This window comes from Coffea arabica, chromosome 2e (genome assembly GCF_036785885.1).
Source record: "Coffea arabica cultivar ET-39 chromosome 2e, Coffea Arabica ET-39 HiFi, whole genome shotgun sequence".
In the NCBI taxonomy this organism is placed as follows: Eukaryota; Viridiplantae; Streptophyta; class Magnoliopsida; order Gentianales; family Rubiaceae; genus Coffea; species Coffea arabica.
In genome coordinates this window covers 62,168,542-62,187,989 of record NC_092313.1, presented here as the reverse complement: position 1 = coordinate 62,187,989, position 19,448 = coordinate 62,168,542, and the positions used below count along the sequence as shown (strand labels likewise).

The window sequence follows — 19,448 nt, the reverse complement described above, 5'->3', positions numbered from 1 at the left end:
CTAAGGAGAGCCACTCTACAGTTGGCAAATTTCCTTGTCACTTTGAATATTTTAGGTCCCTCACATTCCTTGTTGCAAGCATCCCTTATCACTTGTTGTATCTCTTAATTTTGCACCCACTTTTTATAAAAGAAAAACCTTTTCTTTCTTCTATGAGAATGTAGGCCAGTGTCAATCAGCACTGTGATCAGAGCCATTATTTTTCACATGAGTACATTTGGTTTTGTTAAAAGTCTCGAACCAGAATTAAGGCTCTATCCAACCTTTGTCTTACTTCTCCCTCACTTTCCTAGTTATTACACCATATCCATAGCTAGCCCTCAAAGCCTACATCCACCAGCTCATTGTCTAAGATGAAGTTCCTGAAGTCACTAAAAGTCCATTCTTCTCTTGTCTTTCCACCCCTCTTCTCTTCATTTGACACAATATCATTAAACTCCCCATCTATAATCCCACTTATTTCCCCAAATCCTCTTTTTTTCTTCAGTCACTTTCCATTGTTTCCTTCTTACTTTATCCAAATAGCTTGCATAGATCCCAATGAACCAACAATTTGTTTGTGTTTCAGGGTCTAGCACATGAGCTTCAATAGTTAGAGCTGATTATTGGATATGCAAGACTTTAATGTCATTATTCCATAGCAATGTCATTCCATGGATCTATCCATTGCCTTCACCACATAGCACTCTTCAAAATTTAGCCTTTTTTTTAAAATTTTTCCATATATCTAGTCTTATTTTTGGTTGGGATAATTTTAGAAACCTCCCTTAAAGTTTCTGACAGTTTCACTGCTCTCCCTTAATGTTTTCAAAATATCATTAACCTCCCTTAAAACTAATGTTCTTGTAACAAATTAGCCCAATTCAAAAAAATCAACAGTAAAAAAAATAATTTCAAGAATGAGAAGAATATTTCATACCAAAAGTACGCTTTAACTTATGGATTAATCTTTCCTACACTGTCAGCGTTAGATAAATGACAACTACGCAAAATTTGAATTTTAAATTCAACTTTTGCACATATGTCATGAATTTTTCAATGAAAGAAAAATTCAGTTTAGTTTCTCTCATAAAAGATGGATTTACACAACTCCCAAGAGAAAGAAAAAGAAAACTCCCACTAAGAGAAACAGATAATTTTGTTTTGCACTCTTTTTCACAATACCCTGAATTCAAATGCTTTTGTTTGCAGTAAGTGTGTTAAACAACTATACCACATAAGCTAATATGGGCTTCAAACCTGGTATAAAATGACAATATTATTAAAATTATTCAAAACTTTGACAAAAATAATTAAGTCATGCAGAAACTAAACTGCATGTGCATATGTGGTTGATTGTTGAATTGCTGAAGATACTGGTACTTCTACATAATATATGAGAGAGTTATCCATAAACCACTGAATAATGTTACAGTCACACACATACTCGAATAAAAAAAATGGAAACATAATTTTCCTTCTCTACCTCACCTCTTTTACGAGTACATTGACAAAATCTAGGTGTGGTTTCTTTGCACAAGCACAGTTTCTGCATGAGAATTCCCCACATAACTGCAATCTGAAAATGCCAGGCGTCACCTTGTGCAGGTTGGTTTACATGAATCCTATCCAAGTTCTTCCTACCTCTTTCTCCTCTGCTGCTAAAAATTCCATTAGGATTTTTCTTTTTCTTTTTCATGAAACTTTCTCCCTGCGTCAACAGCTTCCCTGCAGTGAAGTAATATTATTCGTAATATGCAGACTTAAATTGAACATCCTTTTTCACCAAAAGACGTTCAGTTCTTCGAGTTGACAAAACGTCAAGCCGAACTTTACATGTAATCATGGGAAATGGAGACATGTTATCCAAATTTGTGGATGACTGAATAAAACTTCATGCTCTTGAAGCGAAGTACTGTGACTCAAACCTAGTTGCAAGTTCAAAGCTTGAAAAATCTACAACAATACATCTGTTGTGCTTCATGTTCCATACAACCTATAGTCCTATCCTCCACCACACCCGCGCACACAATAATGATTTAAATAATTCAAAAGCTCATGAAGCGTTTATGTGATTAAACAGACCATCCTAAACAGTAAGATCCAGACAGTGAGAAGCAGTCCATTATACCTGAAAGCAGCTACAAGCTCCTTATTTTCAGGGTCAAGCGTGACACCCTCATAGAAAGCACTGGCTGCTTCCTCAAACTTCTGCAACATACATCATGGAGACTTGAGAAAATGATTACAAGATGTATTACTAAAAGATTAAAGAGTTGACCTGAGTGAAACATGCCTGCAATAAACGCAAAGCGGCTCCTTCACGGTAGCAAGCTTTAGGCCAATCAGGTCTTAGTGCCCTGCAGGCCCTTGCATCAGACAAGGCATGATCAGCTTGGCCCAAGCGGAGCCAACAAAGGCTTCTATTCGAATGTAAAGTTGCATCCGTAGGATCAAAATCAATAGCCTGTATATCCATCGGCACAAATCAATGCGAGTCCAATGTCCACAGAAGCTAGAAGACTCAACATATGATCACGCAAAAAAGGTATGCTAAGCTGGCTACTATAAACGAAAATTTGGAGTGGCACTGCTTTGGTGCAAGTAATTCCATGATGCTCCATTCTTATGCACCATTTTAAGACCTTGAAATCTATCTAGTGGACCCTTTTGAGAGCAGTAATTTTGTGGGTCAAACAATAAAATTTATTTTAAAAAAAGGCATGAGATCCTGTTTAGTTAGATACTACCACTAAGGCCTTTGTGTTATTATATTTCCTACGTTCACATGGCTTGCAAACTAAAGGATGAGATTTATAAGTCAAAAAGAAACAAAAGAACAATAAAAAGATTAGGACCTACCTGTGAATAAGCATCCACAGCTAGTGAAAAATCTTTTCTTTTAAAAGCTTCATCTCCTCTTGCCTTTGCTTCAGAAGCCTTCTTTCTTGTTTCAGGTGTCACCTGATAACCAGGCATTCACAAGCAAAGTGCAAAATACAATTAAATGTAGCTATTCAGTTTTCATTATATTACAGCCATTGCTTTGTTCAAATTAATTACTTTGCTATTATTCAGAAAAAGGAAGTGAGAAATGAATCAATGTCCAGTCATTCTCTTGTAAGTGAACCAAACAGTACCAGATAGTAAATTCAGATCAGTAATGGTCAAATAACATTTGTTGTAGAGCAAACTACTTAAATAGCCACTACCCTATTTGAATAGTCTAATTCTGGCCATTAAATTAGTTTTGATACCAAACCATCCACTAAATTTCTAAAATGGTACACTTTTGGCCACTCCTTTCAAGTGGTATGCTTTTGGCCATTCCATTAGGCTTAAAAGTAACCACTAACAGAAGAATCATCACACAAGCTACGCATTTAGACAGAACGACCAAAAGTACACCATTTCAAAGTTGAGTGGGTGATTTCAGAACAAATTAAGTTTAGCGACTGAAAGTACACTATCCATATACTTTATTGACCATGTAAGATTTTTGCCCTGTACAGTAAGCCAATATTTAGCAAATTGGCCATTATTCATTTCAACATGTAGGAAAGTTTGAACACTTTTTGTGCATGTCAATTGCTTGCCCTTCCAACCAAAGGGTTAAATGAGGAAATGTGATCCACTCGATACAACTGAAAGCATGAGGTTGTATTCATTGCCCGCATTTGCCTAGGAACATGAAATTTTGCAAGTGATGGCAGCAGAATCGGAGTGGCTACAGACTATTACATTCGTTTTCATAAATATAGCAGATTGATATCATGATAATGAATATGCATTGCAGAATTTACTCTACATATCCACTATTGACTGATTAAACTTTCACAGAAAAGATATCACAAAAATGAAACAGCGATCCGTGTTATTCACATAAAGACTACATGAAAGTAATGGAGTTTACTTTCTTGTTATGATCTTCCAGTTAAGGAAGTTCCAGAGGAGAGAAAAGCTTCAAATAGCCCATCTTAGTAATCCTAATTGCTGATGCTACATGAGTGAAATGGTCTACAATTATCTATTCTGAAATTCAAGCCAATTATGCCATTTTAATATATGCAAAACCTCACACCAAATTTTAAGTTATTGAAAGTTCTACGTTCAGATTGATTGGGTGCAATCATTATTCAGACATGGAGAGAGGCTGGCAACATGCACATTCTCTTTGTAAAATTAGTTTCCACTACAGCAATCACAAAAATCATAAAGGATATAGCTATAAGGGAGCATCAGATGACTGTTAACTTCTTTATTTCTCAACTAAGTTGGAAGAAGCAGCGAGGGAGGGAGAGGGAGAGGGAGGGAGGAGGGGGGGGGGGGGGGACAGAGCGAGAGTTAATGATAACGACGCACTTTATAAACCATGTATGAACAAAAGAAACAATGCTAGAACAATGCGTAATCATATGTGTTTAAATAGACATCAAAACTGTACCTCAGGCGCAGAAACAGCCTTCTGCTTATTAACTTGCTTTACTTCCTGTAATTGTTAAAATTGAAAATCAGTTAGCAAACACTGAGAGTAAAAAATCCAAATCCTAAAAATGGACGATCAAAGAGGGCGTGAGCATCAGATTCGTGTTGATTTTCAATTAGTCTCAACGAACCCTACATACATAAAAAACCAAAAAATGGGAGTCACTACAAGTATGTTTGGAGCCTCTTAGTAGCTTAAAATCAGATAATTATAGCTTATTTAGAGCTAAAAGCTTTCAAGGTGTTCTTATTCATTTTTCACTTCTCCTTTGAGTTTCTTTTAAGTGGCAAAAGCTGATATCAAGAAGCAACCCTTTAGGCACTTGTGGAAATAGCCTCTAGCTTCAAAAAGTTTTGAAAAAAAAAAAGGAACATGCTTTCCACCTTTCGAACAACTTTTTCAATAGCCACCTTTCAGCATTCAACTGTGTTTACAAAATTAGAACAGGCCCTTAACCACAATAAACATTGCTTCTTAGTACAGAAAGCCTATGATAGCTGTATGCCGAACATTCAACTTCTTACTTGAAGATTGAGAAAATCAATTTGAAGAACTCAACTTTGATAACTAAAATGTTTAAAGCAATTGATCAGAAGGAAATAACTAAGCACGGGCAAAAGTTTCTAAATTAGGCACTATGACACAGAAAAAGAACATCTTAAGACCTTAACTAGTTAAAACAGAAGTAAATACCTTCACTTTGTCAGTTTCAGACTCAACGTGCTCAAGTATTCCATCAACACTCCACTCTGAGACTGTTGGAATTTGTGAGGTTACAGGAAATAGAATCTCCACAGCTCTTCGATGACCTCTTGCAGCAGCAACTTCTATAGGTTTCACACCCTCCTGTTAGATGATAAAATTAAGCATCAAGTAAGATCATTTTATGCCAATTTATACTAAAATACATGTTTTTGTTTTGTGGACTAGATACTCATAATTTGTCTCAAACTGAATGAACCAATATGCATGATTGTAAACAGATAACATCTTTAACCTTTTGGTGAAGTAGTCAATTTGCTTATAATAACTTGAACATTCTTAACACATTCAAATCAGACAAGTCAATTTCCTTGTAATAACTAGAACATCCTCAACACATTCAAATCAGACAATATAATGTATGCTGAAAAATAATTTAAATAAGTAAATAACACACATTTTCAAATGGCAGGAATGCAATAAATCACATACACCAGACAACCTTCATGCTAGAGTTTGGACAACTCATCACTAGGGAAGAATTCCACATTACTTCCCTCAAAAAGTAAATGTCAAAAAGGACTGGGAAATCAAAATCACTCTATGTCAGAAAATGCCTACTTATCACTGTTTTCTGAAATCCTACTAAGAGTAAGATCAGATTTCTTCAAAGACTTTAGGTACTTAGCATGCTTCTCAGAAGAACCGGTACATATTGACTTTCAGAAAGGGAAATTGTGATTACTTATATTCCTAGTACTAGACCAGCTTATTTGTTTTTCCATAGTAGCAATAGCAGAATTCAAAATTGCAATTTTAGTTATCCTGGATCAACTTGAGAGCCATCAATGCAGAGTGGGAGTGGCTTTCTGGTCTCCTGCCTTAAATCAAAAGAAAGGTAGATCACCATAAACAGCGCACAGATTCTTTAAATTTAAATTTAGGATTCAGGTATACGCTATGACATTAGATTGAAGATGTCTGCCCATTTCTCTCTGTACATAATATAACACATATCTTGTGTCAATTACACCACTTACAAAGAAAAAAAAATGACACCTTTTAAATTTTCAGCAAACAAGCATTTCAACGTACATTACCAACGAAACATAAAATCAAATCATATGCCTGTAGATCTGCGAATAGGTTGACATCAACAGAAAATTCTTGATTCTAAAGTAATGGGTTTATTTGTAACAGTATTTGTAATATTGCTATATAAAAGTGAAATCCCCATCATAAATCTAATTATTCCTTCCACCATCAAACTAGTTCCATCATGAAAACACATAACTCTCAAAATTGCAAGAAAGTTCTTGAATTATCCTGTTCTACACTATCCTTTTGTCTCCTGCAGGTAATTTAACGGTGCCTACCTACCTCACACTACTAACTTGTTAAGTCATTTTGAGAAAGGCTTTGGTAAAAGGATTAAACCAAGTAACTGAAAAATCAACCCAGATGTTTGACTACTTCGTCTTTAAGTATTACCTCATCAAGGGAATCAGGATTAGCTCCGGCTTTTAGTAAACATTCTAAAATTTCAGGGCTACCATGGTCAGCAGCAATGTGCAAAGGAGTCGCTCCACCAGCAGTAACATTAACATGAGCACCTGCCTGTATGAAGGAGAAGAAAATGTCAGAGCTTGACACAGAGAAATTCTTTAACATAAGAAACACCCTTGCCACCTTACACACACATTTACTTTTCCAAAATTTCTCAGGAAAGAGGACTATGAAAACAAAGATAGGCAAAAACACCTATGCAACAATTACATATTAATGAGGAATATAATACATTACAAGACCTTGTAAACAAGTAAATAATCTCTTCATTCATCCAGAACCTTGTAGTGCCTAACAACCTACACTGACTAAAAAAACAATCAATATTTTTCACTCTTCACACAAATGCTGCAGAGTTCATGAACATGCTTACATACAATTTTACGGGGAAGCTCAATTGTACAATTACATCAAACAAGTACCTTACAGATCTAAACTTCTATTATCTCATTAATAAATATCTACTCCAGAAGCTTAAATCATCGGGGACTAGGGCAAACAGGCAAATGAGGTTCCATAAACCATACAAAGAGACCAAATGAGGTTCCCTTAAGTTCATTACCCTTTGATAAGATTTATCAACTAATTGATCAATCTCAAGAAATGACCAGTGATAGCAAGCAATATCAGCATGCTGGACTTAAAACCAATTACAGATTCTGGGGATGATACAATTTTACCAATCAATCTCTATTATCGCATTAAGGTTGAACAAAATATTAGATTTCCAATGACATGACAAAGAAAGAGACATGAGATTTCATCCATATTGCTACGCTCAAGCACAAAAAGTTGTTATAAGCCCCTTGAGAACTACTCTACTTTGACATAATGAAGAAAAACAAAGCAAAAGGAAGTTAACCAAGCAAGAATAGTCAATTGAAAATATCAGGCAAACAGTTCGGAAGCAAACCTACTTTTCCTCAAGTAAATGGGCACATCAGAAACGATTTTGATAACCCTCAACAAGGTGGGTGGTACTAGGAAATAATTTTGGACCCACTGCAAGTACTAACGATACTTCACTATGGCTGTATGGAAAAGCATCTTAATTTCCAAGAAAATGGTCAATTTCAAAAGCCAACAGCATTTCAATGCTGTGGATGAACAAGAATCATTTTTGGAGACATTGTCGGAGTGCAGAATTAAAAGATAAATATATAAATATATGTGTATATATATCTCTTCACTTATATGACATTGGTGACAACCAGGATGAACCAACGCTGATATGCTTACTACTATTCAATCAAGTGGCATAGCAGCCACAGATCAAGAAAAATTTTAATTACCAGCAGCTGAAACAATTGGATTATTCCAAGAAGACGTCCTTGTCTGCAGTCAGTAATCACCAAGTGGGGATGGTCAAGTTATGTTTCAAACGACGAGTTTTCAGAGACACTTTAAACTGGAAAAGTAAAACAAGTTTCCTATAAAAAGATTTTGAATACTAGCAAACCAAAAAATGTACCACTTTTCCCCTGGGAAGCTCCAGCTAAAGCATCTAATCTTATCTCGAGACATGCACAAAATCTATGCCAATATTTGCTCTTTGCATCTCAACAATGAAGAAACAACTTGTCATCTGCTATTGCATTGTCCAGCGGCCCACAATTCACAGACAGATGCATTAGCTACTTGCACAGTGCAAAAGACAATGCTAGGGAGCGTGATAAACTCGATGTTGTGGTAGAGCCCTTGTACGAAAAAAAAATTAAAAGTTGGGACACATCCACCGTTCACTTACTTGACTCTACGGAGAGAGAATTTACAGAACCTTAAAAGAGTAAACAAGAACACAGATGGCTAGGAACGGCTTTCTGAAATATTCAGTACCTATGGATCAAGAACACTGTTCCTGCAGACAGTTTTTTCTTTGCATTGTTCTTGAAAATACAAGGTATTGAAAACGCAGATAAGTTGCACTTGTATCTTATGTTGCACGGTCCAAGATGCCTTCTTATGTTGGAAAAGCTTTACCTTCTCAAAGAAAAACAAGAAAAGCTTGGCACTTCTTTATTTTTCATTAAAAATTGTGCGATATATACAATTGCAATTAGAAGAATGCAGGTTTCTTGCTAAACACTAAATGAGTATTACTGCATTTAGAAAAGGTACTAGACCCAAGACACATCAAAGATAATAAGCATGCTGCAGGCAGCTTAGATACACAAGTTAAAAAAATAAAAAAATAAATAGAAAACATTATCATCTATACATTTTCACCCAGAAGATGAGCTAAGGAAATCCTAGAGACATAATATGTGGCATAGCTTCTTTTTTGCCCAAATACCACTTTTACGAATTGAAGATAATACAACGTAAAACTTCACAAGAGTATAAACTATAAAATGCATTAGGTACAGATTGCAACATATCATACCAGAAAATAACTACAACTAAAATGATTAAGCAATAAACGATTAAGAAACTTTAACAACTTGCTAATCATTTCGAACAATGTCTATCACAACTTTTGTTTGTCTTTATGCTTCCATTACTCATAACAGGGCTCTATTCAAGTAACTTCATCCAGTGGCAAGATAAATGAAATCAAGTGGCAATACAAAAAATTTCCTTCAAGTCAAAAAGAGGAATACATCTGCAAGATACATGAAATCAGGGCTCTATTCAAGTAACTTCATCCAGTGGCAAGATACATGAAATCAAGTGGCAATACAAAAAATTTCCTTCAAGTCAAAAAGAGGAATACATCTGCAATGAATCAAAGATGTAAAACCCCATGCAAGTGTTGAAAATATAGCAGATTGCAATAGAATTGTGAAGCACCATACCAAATGCAATCAGATGAAGCAAGTTTAACTCACAAAATCCTAAATGATTTAATAAGAAGTGAACTTTAGTAGCATTCTCATAATAGCAGAAGCACATGAAAATTTGTGTACAATTCAGAAAGAATGCAGGCTACAAGACCTACAGACCTGAATTAACAACTCTAGACATTGTAATGAATCTGCTGCCACCGCAGACAGCAAAGGAGTGACATCATCTTCAGTTCCAATGTTTGGCTGCAAAAACAATCGGACAACATAAAGATGAAAATCCACAACAAAAAATGCATCTTTTCCTTTAACTCTCAGTCCTAGAATTCACACTGTAAGAATAATGAAAACCATAAATTTGGAGCGACCGATATGACAAAGTAATAATCCAACTTATCTTATAACAAAGTACATCCAGATACATTTCCCATATTCATATGGTAAGCCTGCTAAAGAACACTTTGCTAAACTTTTCAACAATAGGGCCATGAACCCCAGTATACATTTTATTTTGGATTGAAATTGAAATCATATTGTATATGTAACTGACATATCTTTCAGTGAATGAGGCATATCAGTAGTAATAATAACTAAAATCAGAGAAAGAAGTATAAGTGGAAACCATTTTACATATGGGCAATTTCACTAGACAAAACAAGCACAACCTACTTTGGCACTCCAAAGCAACAAAAGCTTTTGTCAACCCCAACTACTAACCCAACCAGTGCACTTCAAAGATTAAAAAAGATTTGACAGAGTTGGAACTTTGTTATACTCAACTAAACCTCAAGCATCTCCAACTAGAGAAAACTCCACTCCCTAGACCAAACTATTAGTCATAGTCCAATCTAGGCTATTTGGTGACCACAGTAAACTCCCTTTATGGTACTTATGCTAGCAAATAAAAGTCAAAGGGGAATACAGAACGTCAAAGCTTTTGACAAATCAAACTTCAGCTTTTGCAATCTTATCCTTCAGACTTTCCACATAAAGAAAGATAAAGGAAAACCAATCAGCAAAAAAACTTTAAATCTGATAATTGCAAAAAATTATGACTGGCTTGCAAAACTAATTGTTTGTGTCCTGGTGATGTGCCAATGACGTCGGGTTTGTTTGGATTGGATTTTATTTCCCCAAATTTATTTACTTACATCATCATTACAATTTTCAATACACCTTTTTACCTTCCCAATTACCTTTTTATCTCACATACATCACATCACAAAAAGTGCTACAGTAAAAATATCTCTAATAATTCACAATCCAAACAGACCCATCAACAATATGTTGCTTTTCCCGAGGCAATAAAGTTTACACCTACTGCATCGCTTGACCAGATTGTTCAGACCATTTTAGCCGAAACACAAAGTTCAGCCATTGAATGTATGGATACTTGATGAGAATAGACAATGAAATTGCCACACAGTCTGCAAGATCTCTACTCTCCATAACAAGCAAACCTTGTGAAGAAAGGATTGTCTAAGATGTATAAGAATCCGTCATTTTAAACTTAACACGAAACATACTACACAAAATTGTAACACGGGAGCACAAGAACACACAACTCGAAAGGATCCTACAGGTTAAAGAGAAAAGTTCAATAACTGAAGAACATAATTGAAAGGAGTGAAAGTAAAAGAATTTAAAGGGTATACAAAGCAAAGCTACACCACAAGGAGAAAATATTTGACGAATGGAAAAAGCAAAAGAAGAATAACAAAAGAAGAACAGAAGGACTAGAAGATATGCAGAACCAACAAAAAACCCAAAAAGGTATAACATTCTGATATTAAAAATTTGGCGTAAAAGAAAATGTGAAAAATGAAACTGCATATAACGATTCCTAGAACATAGCCAAGGAATAAAAAACGCAAGGAATCAACCTTGCAGCAACAGAGAATTACTTATAAAGGACAAGATCATATGACTCCGTAGGACGGGATCCTAAGCCTCGTCATAGAACTCGATGGCTTGGGTGAACAAGAGGAAAGAAGGGGGAAAAAAGTCTAAGTACACTAACATTAGCACGGTGTTCTAGCAGTATTCTGACAGCATCTTGCTGACCATGACCAGCAGCCCATATAAGGGGAGTACCAGCATCACTTTGTAAATCAACATCCACACCTCGTGAAATTAAGAATTTCAATAACTCGGTATCTCCTGCAAGAAAGAACAAATGCCACCATAGCTAATTTTATGACTAATTCGAAGTATACCCAATTATAATTAACTACTTACTGGTAAGAGTATAAGGTGAATTTCATATCCACTGATAATGTACCTGAGTTCATTATAATTTGGCCACTATTGTTTCATTAAAGTGTTTAAGATAAAAGACTACAGTTTATTTGTTGATACATTTTAAATCGATCTTGCAAAATGATCTATTTGCTATGATATGCAACACTAATCAATTAAAGACAGCATACGAGCATCTATTGTTATGAGTGACACACAATCGATTCAACCCCAAAGCTGCTGCAAATATTGATCCAAGTTTCTGTACATTTGACGCAGATTCTATAAACCAATAAAAACAAAAAGATAAATGATTTGATATTTTATTTTTTGCAAAAGGTTTTGGATTTCGTAAAAAGATTTTATAGCCTTCCATAAATCCAGAGAATACCCAAAGGATTCACATTTCAAAATTATTTGTTATTTTTGTCATTGTTATCTTCAAAAGCCTACACACGTCTTTCAGGTAGCCTCCAGCATGACAAGATAAAGCTTCAAAGAGCTTAAGTGTTGTAAACGTGAGCTCTAAGCAGCCTCATTGTAGCACTCTATGGTAATCATACAGCCAAAATATAAACAATAATTCCTTATGTAACTTCTGTTACTCTTTTCTCAAAATTTCAGCAGTTCAGATATATCCAGCTTGTCAACCAGGTAAGTAAAGCAACCTCTTAGGAGGCTTAAGTTTTGGAATGGTATTCACGGAAATTCTCCATTTCACTACACAAAAACTCCGCAAGATGATTCAACCTTCAACTTGGAAAAAGATACACCTAACAATAATTCAGCACCCGATTCTTCATCTCCACCTACATTGATAATCTAACTACATATCCTGTTCACAGTGTCAGTAAGAAATTCATATTTATGATCCTCCATGGATCTTCTGAAAGTCATTAAAGTACACCCTCACCATTTTCAAAAAAATTCAGCCACAGGCAGATTTGCTCCAATGTTTCCATTCACAATACTGACTGAAATTTATTTTAAAAAAATCCCCAAAGATCATAATTTCTCTCAAGATGACTCCACAAGTTTGATGAACCTCCAGATTTTCAATTCCCAATTAACTTGACTATTTGCACAGGTTAGCTCTTCTGACAGGCAATTTGTTCCAAACCACATCTCCATAACTACTTTCACCCTAGGCCTACATTAATAAAAATGGAGGTTCACTTATCAATGAATAAACTGTATCTTTTGATCATTGGGATATCCTTCCCATAATGAAACTCTCTGCTGCCTTTCAATCTTTTGGCAACTTTGAGCAGTACAAAAGGGTAGAGAAACCAAATAAGTGGGCATGCTGGAACAAGTGATTGTGGTGGATGTCAGCTCCCCCTTGGAAATGATGATGTTTCTCCATACCAGCTTTTCCCTTAAATTTATCAACCACACAATTCCACAATTCTATATTCTTGTGTTTAGCCCAAGAACCAGCCTAAGATAACGAAAGTTTCCCAACTAGAATCTAACATTACAGCCAGCTCCACCACATCAAGGATATCCCCATACGAAAAAGTTAACTCTATTCAAACCAGAATCTGCTTCAAGCACATGATGCCTTGATGTCCAATAAACTTTTTGAGCTCAACCAAGACATAATGCATCTTTGGTCTAAAGTACAAGATATCCTCTCTTTGATTCAAAATCTTTTGGAAGGCCTTTTATTAATGATCTTCCATTAGTTTGCTTAAGGCTCCCATGCCAAACAGAAAGAGTAGTGAAAGGTAGTTCTCTTTGCTTCAAACCTGTTGAACTATCAAATATCCAGTAGCATGTTGAGCAAATAATAGTATCATATCGTGTAAAGGAAAAAACTAAACTACGTTCTGCATATCTCGCCAAATCTAATTTTCTGGAGCAGCAAGGGAGCAACTTTAACTTGCATCATTCTATAGATATGTAACAACAATGTACATCAAAATAAAGACAGTTTATGTGCCCACTGTTTGATTCAAGTACTTATTTGACTGATATACTTCCAATTGCAAGTTGCCAGATATTGCCAAAACAAGATATTTCCCACCTTAAAGTGAAGGACATATCAACTTAATTTTATTCCTTAAGCTTATTTAACAGAGAATGCAGTATAAATATAATCTTCTTGATACTTTTCCATGACTTCTATAATGTGAAGATTACACCTTAATATCAGTTTCATGTTCATGAGAATACTGGATTGGTGGATAAAAGTCCTCAATTGACTTGTTTTTGAGAAAGCTGTAAGCCTGTTGAACGATGCATGAATAAAACTAGGCCTGGCCCTTTGATCAGACTTAATTTTCAGCTTCTTTACCAGACAAGCTCAGCTCTTATAAGCTTTACTTAGTGGAACTTGAGCACATATTTTTTCGTTATAATCTAAAACACACTGTTACAAGCAAATAAATTCATATCCTCGTATTTTCAATTTCATTAGTAAAAATGGTTTTTGTACTCAGTTAAGCTCTTAAAACTAACCAAAAAAAAAGCATAACCAACTAAAGGTTAGAAATGCTAGGAAATCAACATTTCTTGTTCCCACATTCAAGGTCAAAGATTACATTAAACTTGAGTTGCACTTTGAGCTTGCAATTCTGCTTCAATGACTAGTTTAGACGATTTTCACATAAAATGTACCAGATCTATTTCATCTCCCTCAAAACAGTTCTCACTTCTGACACTCCAGAATCTTATTTGATTACTAGGTTCTTTGGTTCATTGCGTTTATAGTTAGTCAAATTCATTGGCACTTGTAGAGCAATAGTGTAGAGCTCTATACCATGTTATATGGGGATGTGTTTATCTAGTGGATGCAAAATCTTTTCTACCATGCCAGACAATAGTGCAATCGTACAGAACATGAAAATTTTCCTGCTCATTTCATCTCCTGTCTGTCTTCTATCCTTCTAAATTGGTGGCCATAGTGCCAAGATATCAAGGTCTTATATGACCGTAATGGCTACATGGAATCCCAAATGAAGAAGGAAAAAGAGAGTTTTAAATCAACTAAACTACAGTACTTGAACAAGACTTATATACTGTTGCTTCTGAGAATTGAGGCAGATAATCCACACACCTATTCCTGCAGAATGATGCAGAGCCGTTGCACCCAATTGACTGGGTATACTAGGATCAGCACCACACTCAGTAAGGTATTCAGCAGTAGCTGTGTGTCCTTGCCTCGCAGCATGAAGAAGAGGAGTCTCACCTGCAGGACATAGCCGACAAGTTACAAAGTTGTTCATGTGACAAGGACACAAGCCAACAAAATTACAATTTAAATCTATACAGGCAATCAGAATAGGCACTGGTGCTTCAGTTCATCTGGGCAAACGTTTACAGTTAAACAAATTTTAAAAAAAAATGATTTCAGAACCAAATGCTTGGGCAATTACCAAGTTTGTTAGGTTCAGAAGAAGAATTTTCAGGCAGCCAAGCCCAAGAAAGCAGCTAAATAATGACTGAATTGTTATATCAGGAATTAAGAAGGAAGCAAGAAGAAAAAGTAGCAGAATCCAGGATTCACATCCATAGCCTCACAACTGCATCAGAAGCCCCAAAAATCAGAAGTCCACAGAATAAATTTCTATTGCAGGGAAGAAACGACCTCAACAATCACTGAAACATAACAATAAACAGATACCAGCTTTACTCGATTTTCTCATCTTCTGCATTGGCAGATCAATTCTAGTACACATCTCAAATAATTAGGGAAACCTCTAATGAGAAGGCATCACAACTTATGTTCCTTGTTTAGACTGTCCAGTGCCAGAATGTGACGGAGCTCAAGTATCTCTTGCCTTTATTGCTGTATTGCTCGTATAAAAACCATGCAGCAATGTAAGTAGCAAAGCTACTTACAAAGTGCAGGTGTCCCCTAATCTACATTTTATCTTTTCGCCTCTTTGTTCTAGTAAAATAGTAATGCACCTCTACCATTATGTATTTGAAGAAGATCCATCAATTCTGAACTTATTCAGCCAAAAAACCCAGTCTAGCTAAAATAGATTAGAAAATACAACAATTACAAGTCAATCATCAAATGCTAAGAAGTACAACTGAATCTCACCTTCAGGCAAATGCTGCTTTGACATTTTCAATTTGCATAACCAGATAAGAGGTTTGTATCAAGGTAGAATCGTACAGATAAAGGAAAATGTCTACCCTTATCCAAAGCGGGTGGACTAGATAAATATGTCTAGCCTACTACCGTGTTTGGTCAGAAAAATAACACACAAGTACTTGTCCCAAATTCAGGAGACCTCTTTAGGGTAACTCCAAGATGCTCAACCTTAGAATTCCCTATAATGGATGTTTCATCCATCCTAATGTGTTTCATCAAGCAATCAAGCTCTCAGATACCAAAACTTGCTCGCAAAAAGATATGCACACCCTCTCCTTTCCTTTTTAGGCAAAAGATCAAATCAAGATAACAGAGCATGGAACGAAAAAGTTACAATCTTTACAATTGGCATTGACATTAAATACCAGAATGTACAAATCCATGCACAACTTAAATCTTGTTTATTCAAATATTCCAAACAACCAACAGAAAAACTAACATGGAAAGAATAACTCAGAGAGCAAAGGACGTACCATCATCATCTTTTGCATTGACATCAAGCTTCAACTCCTCAACCAAGTACTTGCACATATCAGTCTTGCCCTCTCTGGCAGCAAAATGCAAAGCCCCTCTCTTGTTCGCATCCTTAACATCTGCCACTGTCTGAGCTATTCCCTTCCCATCATCAAGTTGTTTAGCCAATTCTATACCACCCCCCAACCAAAAAAAAAAAAACTTTAATATCAATAACAGAAGAGCGATGAACAATCTGTAAGTATAAATTGGAACTGAAGTTCAAACTTACTCTTGAAAAGGTCTAAATTCCCAGTACGTGCAGCATTCAAGAACTGCTGAACTGTGTCCCTCACTGTGGAAAATTGATTAAAAAAAAAAAAGCAAAACCACATATCATAAATGCAAAAAAAAAAAAGATAGAAAAACATAATATTATGTTCAAATATGTGAAAAATAGAGGAACCTGCTAGAGCATCAGAAGCATCAGGACCAACCATAGTGTGAGAGAAGAAGAAGAAGAAGAAGAAGACTCTAAAATCCTTTTAACGGACTGACTGCAAATTGAGGTTTTAGTCGTGGTAAAAGCTGTGGAAGAAGATTCTAGGAGGCACGCGTAAAAAGGAGAAAGAAGAAGGGCTTGAACGAATTTGAGGAACAGGGAGTTAGCATTTGTTTATTGGGAAAATTGCAGAAACCTCCCCTGAGGTTTCTAACACTTGCACTCACCTCCCTCATATTTTGAGAAATTATACTAACCTCTCTTAAACTTACTGATTCTTTGCATATTCAGTCCAAGCGATTAAAATGAGAAATGAGAAATTTGTGCCAAATTTGCCCTTTGTACTACATACCAAATAGAATTAGCAAAGAAACGACAAAGTACTATAAATCAATTAATAATTAATAAACTTTAACAAATGTAGTTTATGGGCAAATAGGCATTACCTATTCAAAGTACTAGCTCTTTATGAGCATTTTATTTTCAAATATTTAATTTATGATAAATACATCAATGTTTGTAAGTAAAATTCAAAAAGTATTACAGTAATATTCTTACAAAAAGGAAATCGGTAGGTTATTTATTTAATATAAATTGAATATTTTTAAAAAAAGAAATGGCCCATAAAATATTAATTCTTTATGGCTTTCCTCAATTACATGAACAAAGTATCAGCTTTTATGGGTATTTTATTCTGAATCATTTAATTTATGTTAAATACATAAATGTTTGTAAATAAAATTGAAAAAGTGTTACATTAATATTTTTATGAAAGGGAAACTGGTAGATTTTGTATTTAACAAAAATTAAATATGTGAAAGTAAATACAAATTTAAATTTGATACCTCTATCAAGCAATTTAAATTTAAAAAAATATTTATATTTTACCTCTATTCCCGTGATATGGCCTCAAAATCTCTATCAGGCAATTTACATTTAAAAGAAAAGATTTGTATTTTACCTCTATTCACATGATATGGCCTCAAAATCTAAAACCTCTATTTAAATTTGTATTTACTTTCACATAGTTATTTTTTGTTAAATATAAAATCTACCAATTTTTCTTTCGTAAAAATATTAGTGTAACACTTTTTCAATTTTAGTTACAAGTTTCCTTTTTATAAGAATATTATTGTAATACTTTTTGAATTTTACTTACAAATATTGATGTATTTATCATAAATTAAATGTTTGAGAGTAAAATGCCCATAAGGAGTTGGTACTTTGAATAGGTAATATCTATTTGCCCATAAACTACAACTCTTAAAGTTTATTAATTGTTAATTGATTTGTAGTACTTTGTTATTCATTTGGTAATATTACTTGGCATATAATACAAAGGGCAAATTTGGCTCAAATCTGTCATTTCATTCCCTAAAATAATATTTTAATCCTCTGGATTGAATATGCAAAGAATTAGTAAGTTTAAGGAAGGTCAGTGCAATTTTTCAAACCACGAGAGAGGCGAGTGCAAGTGTCAGAAACCTCAGGGGAGGTTTCTGCAATTTTCCCTTGTTTATTTGTCTTAAAGGTCAAAAAAGTGGAATAAATCAGGCAGGGAAAACCGAACAAATAGGCTCTTAACATTTTTTTGAGGTCATATTTTTAATTCCAAAGTTCCAAATTTGAAACCACATTAACTTTTTTGAATATACTAACATTTCATTTGTGCAGTTGATCAAATTTTTGTTTCTCAAGTTAGATCCTATTTGATAATTCAATTCTACACTTAAATTTAATGAATTTAGATCTTAACATATTTAGACGCGTTTAATAACAAAAAATTGAACATCTAAATTAATTAAGTAGCACTGAATTTTCTAGACAAATCTTGCTCCTAAAAATAAGTAATAAGATATTCATTTATCACTGAATATAATATATATATATAAATGTATTAGATTTAATACTTAACAATTCAATAACTTAATGGATTCATATTTTAGATTTCAAATTTTAATTTTATCAAACGCACCCTTAGGTTGCATTTAGACTTGAAAGGCGTAAACTACTTTGAAAGGCATAATCTTGTTTTTCTATTGCATAAACTACTTTGACATTAAAATCCTAATTGTGCAAATGTCATCTAGCAAATTCTTTAGCCCTCCCATATTCACTCATCTCTAATAGGGGTGTGAATCGGAATCAAAATCGAAATTGATAATTCAGAATTTTGAAATCGAAAATTTTCGTAATTTTGGCATCAGAATTTTAGATCAAATTCGATTTCGAATTCGTTCTGAATTCAATTCGAAACTCGGTAAATTCCGATTTCACCGAATTCAGGAATATAAAATTATTATTATTATATAAATATTATATTACATATATATATATATAAAATAATATACATATATATATATATATATATACATGGAAAATGAATTTGAAATCGAAATAGGAATTTCGAATCACCGAATTTAGGAATATAAAAATTATTATTATAATATAAATGTTATATTACATATATATATAAAAATTATATATATGAAAAATGAATTTGAAATTGAAATAGGAATTTTGAATTCTGATTTCGAATTGTGAATTCGAAATCAGAAATTCCGATTTGAAAAATCCCATTACCAAATTCAAATCAAATTCACATAATTCAAAATCGGAAAATCCGATTTC

General features: G+C 34.4%; 1 protein-coding gene across 1 annotated transcript; it reads right to left on the bottom strand.

The window, feature by feature from the left end:
* Positions 1-1,292: 1,292 nt before the first annotated feature.
* LOC113732628 (ankyrin repeat protein nuc-2) lies at positions 1,293-16,951 on the bottom strand. Its single transcript, XM_027258541.2, has 13 exons — positions 16,782-16,951; positions 16,608-16,670; positions 16,336-16,506; positions 14,816-14,947; positions 11,537-11,676; positions 9,676-9,762; positions 6,659-6,784; positions 5,159-5,311; positions 4,424-4,468; positions 2,842-2,943; positions 2,276-2,446; positions 2,111-2,190; positions 1,293-1,707 (listed from the first exon to the last, which is right to left on the bottom strand). The coding sequence occupies exons 1-13, from the start codon at positions 16,813-16,815 to the stop codon at positions 1,653-1,655; spliced, it is 1,359 nt and encodes a 452-aa protein (XP_027114342.1). The 5' UTR covers positions 16,816-16,951; the 3' UTR covers positions 1,293-1,652.
* Positions 16,952-19,448: the final 2,497 nt, after the last annotated feature.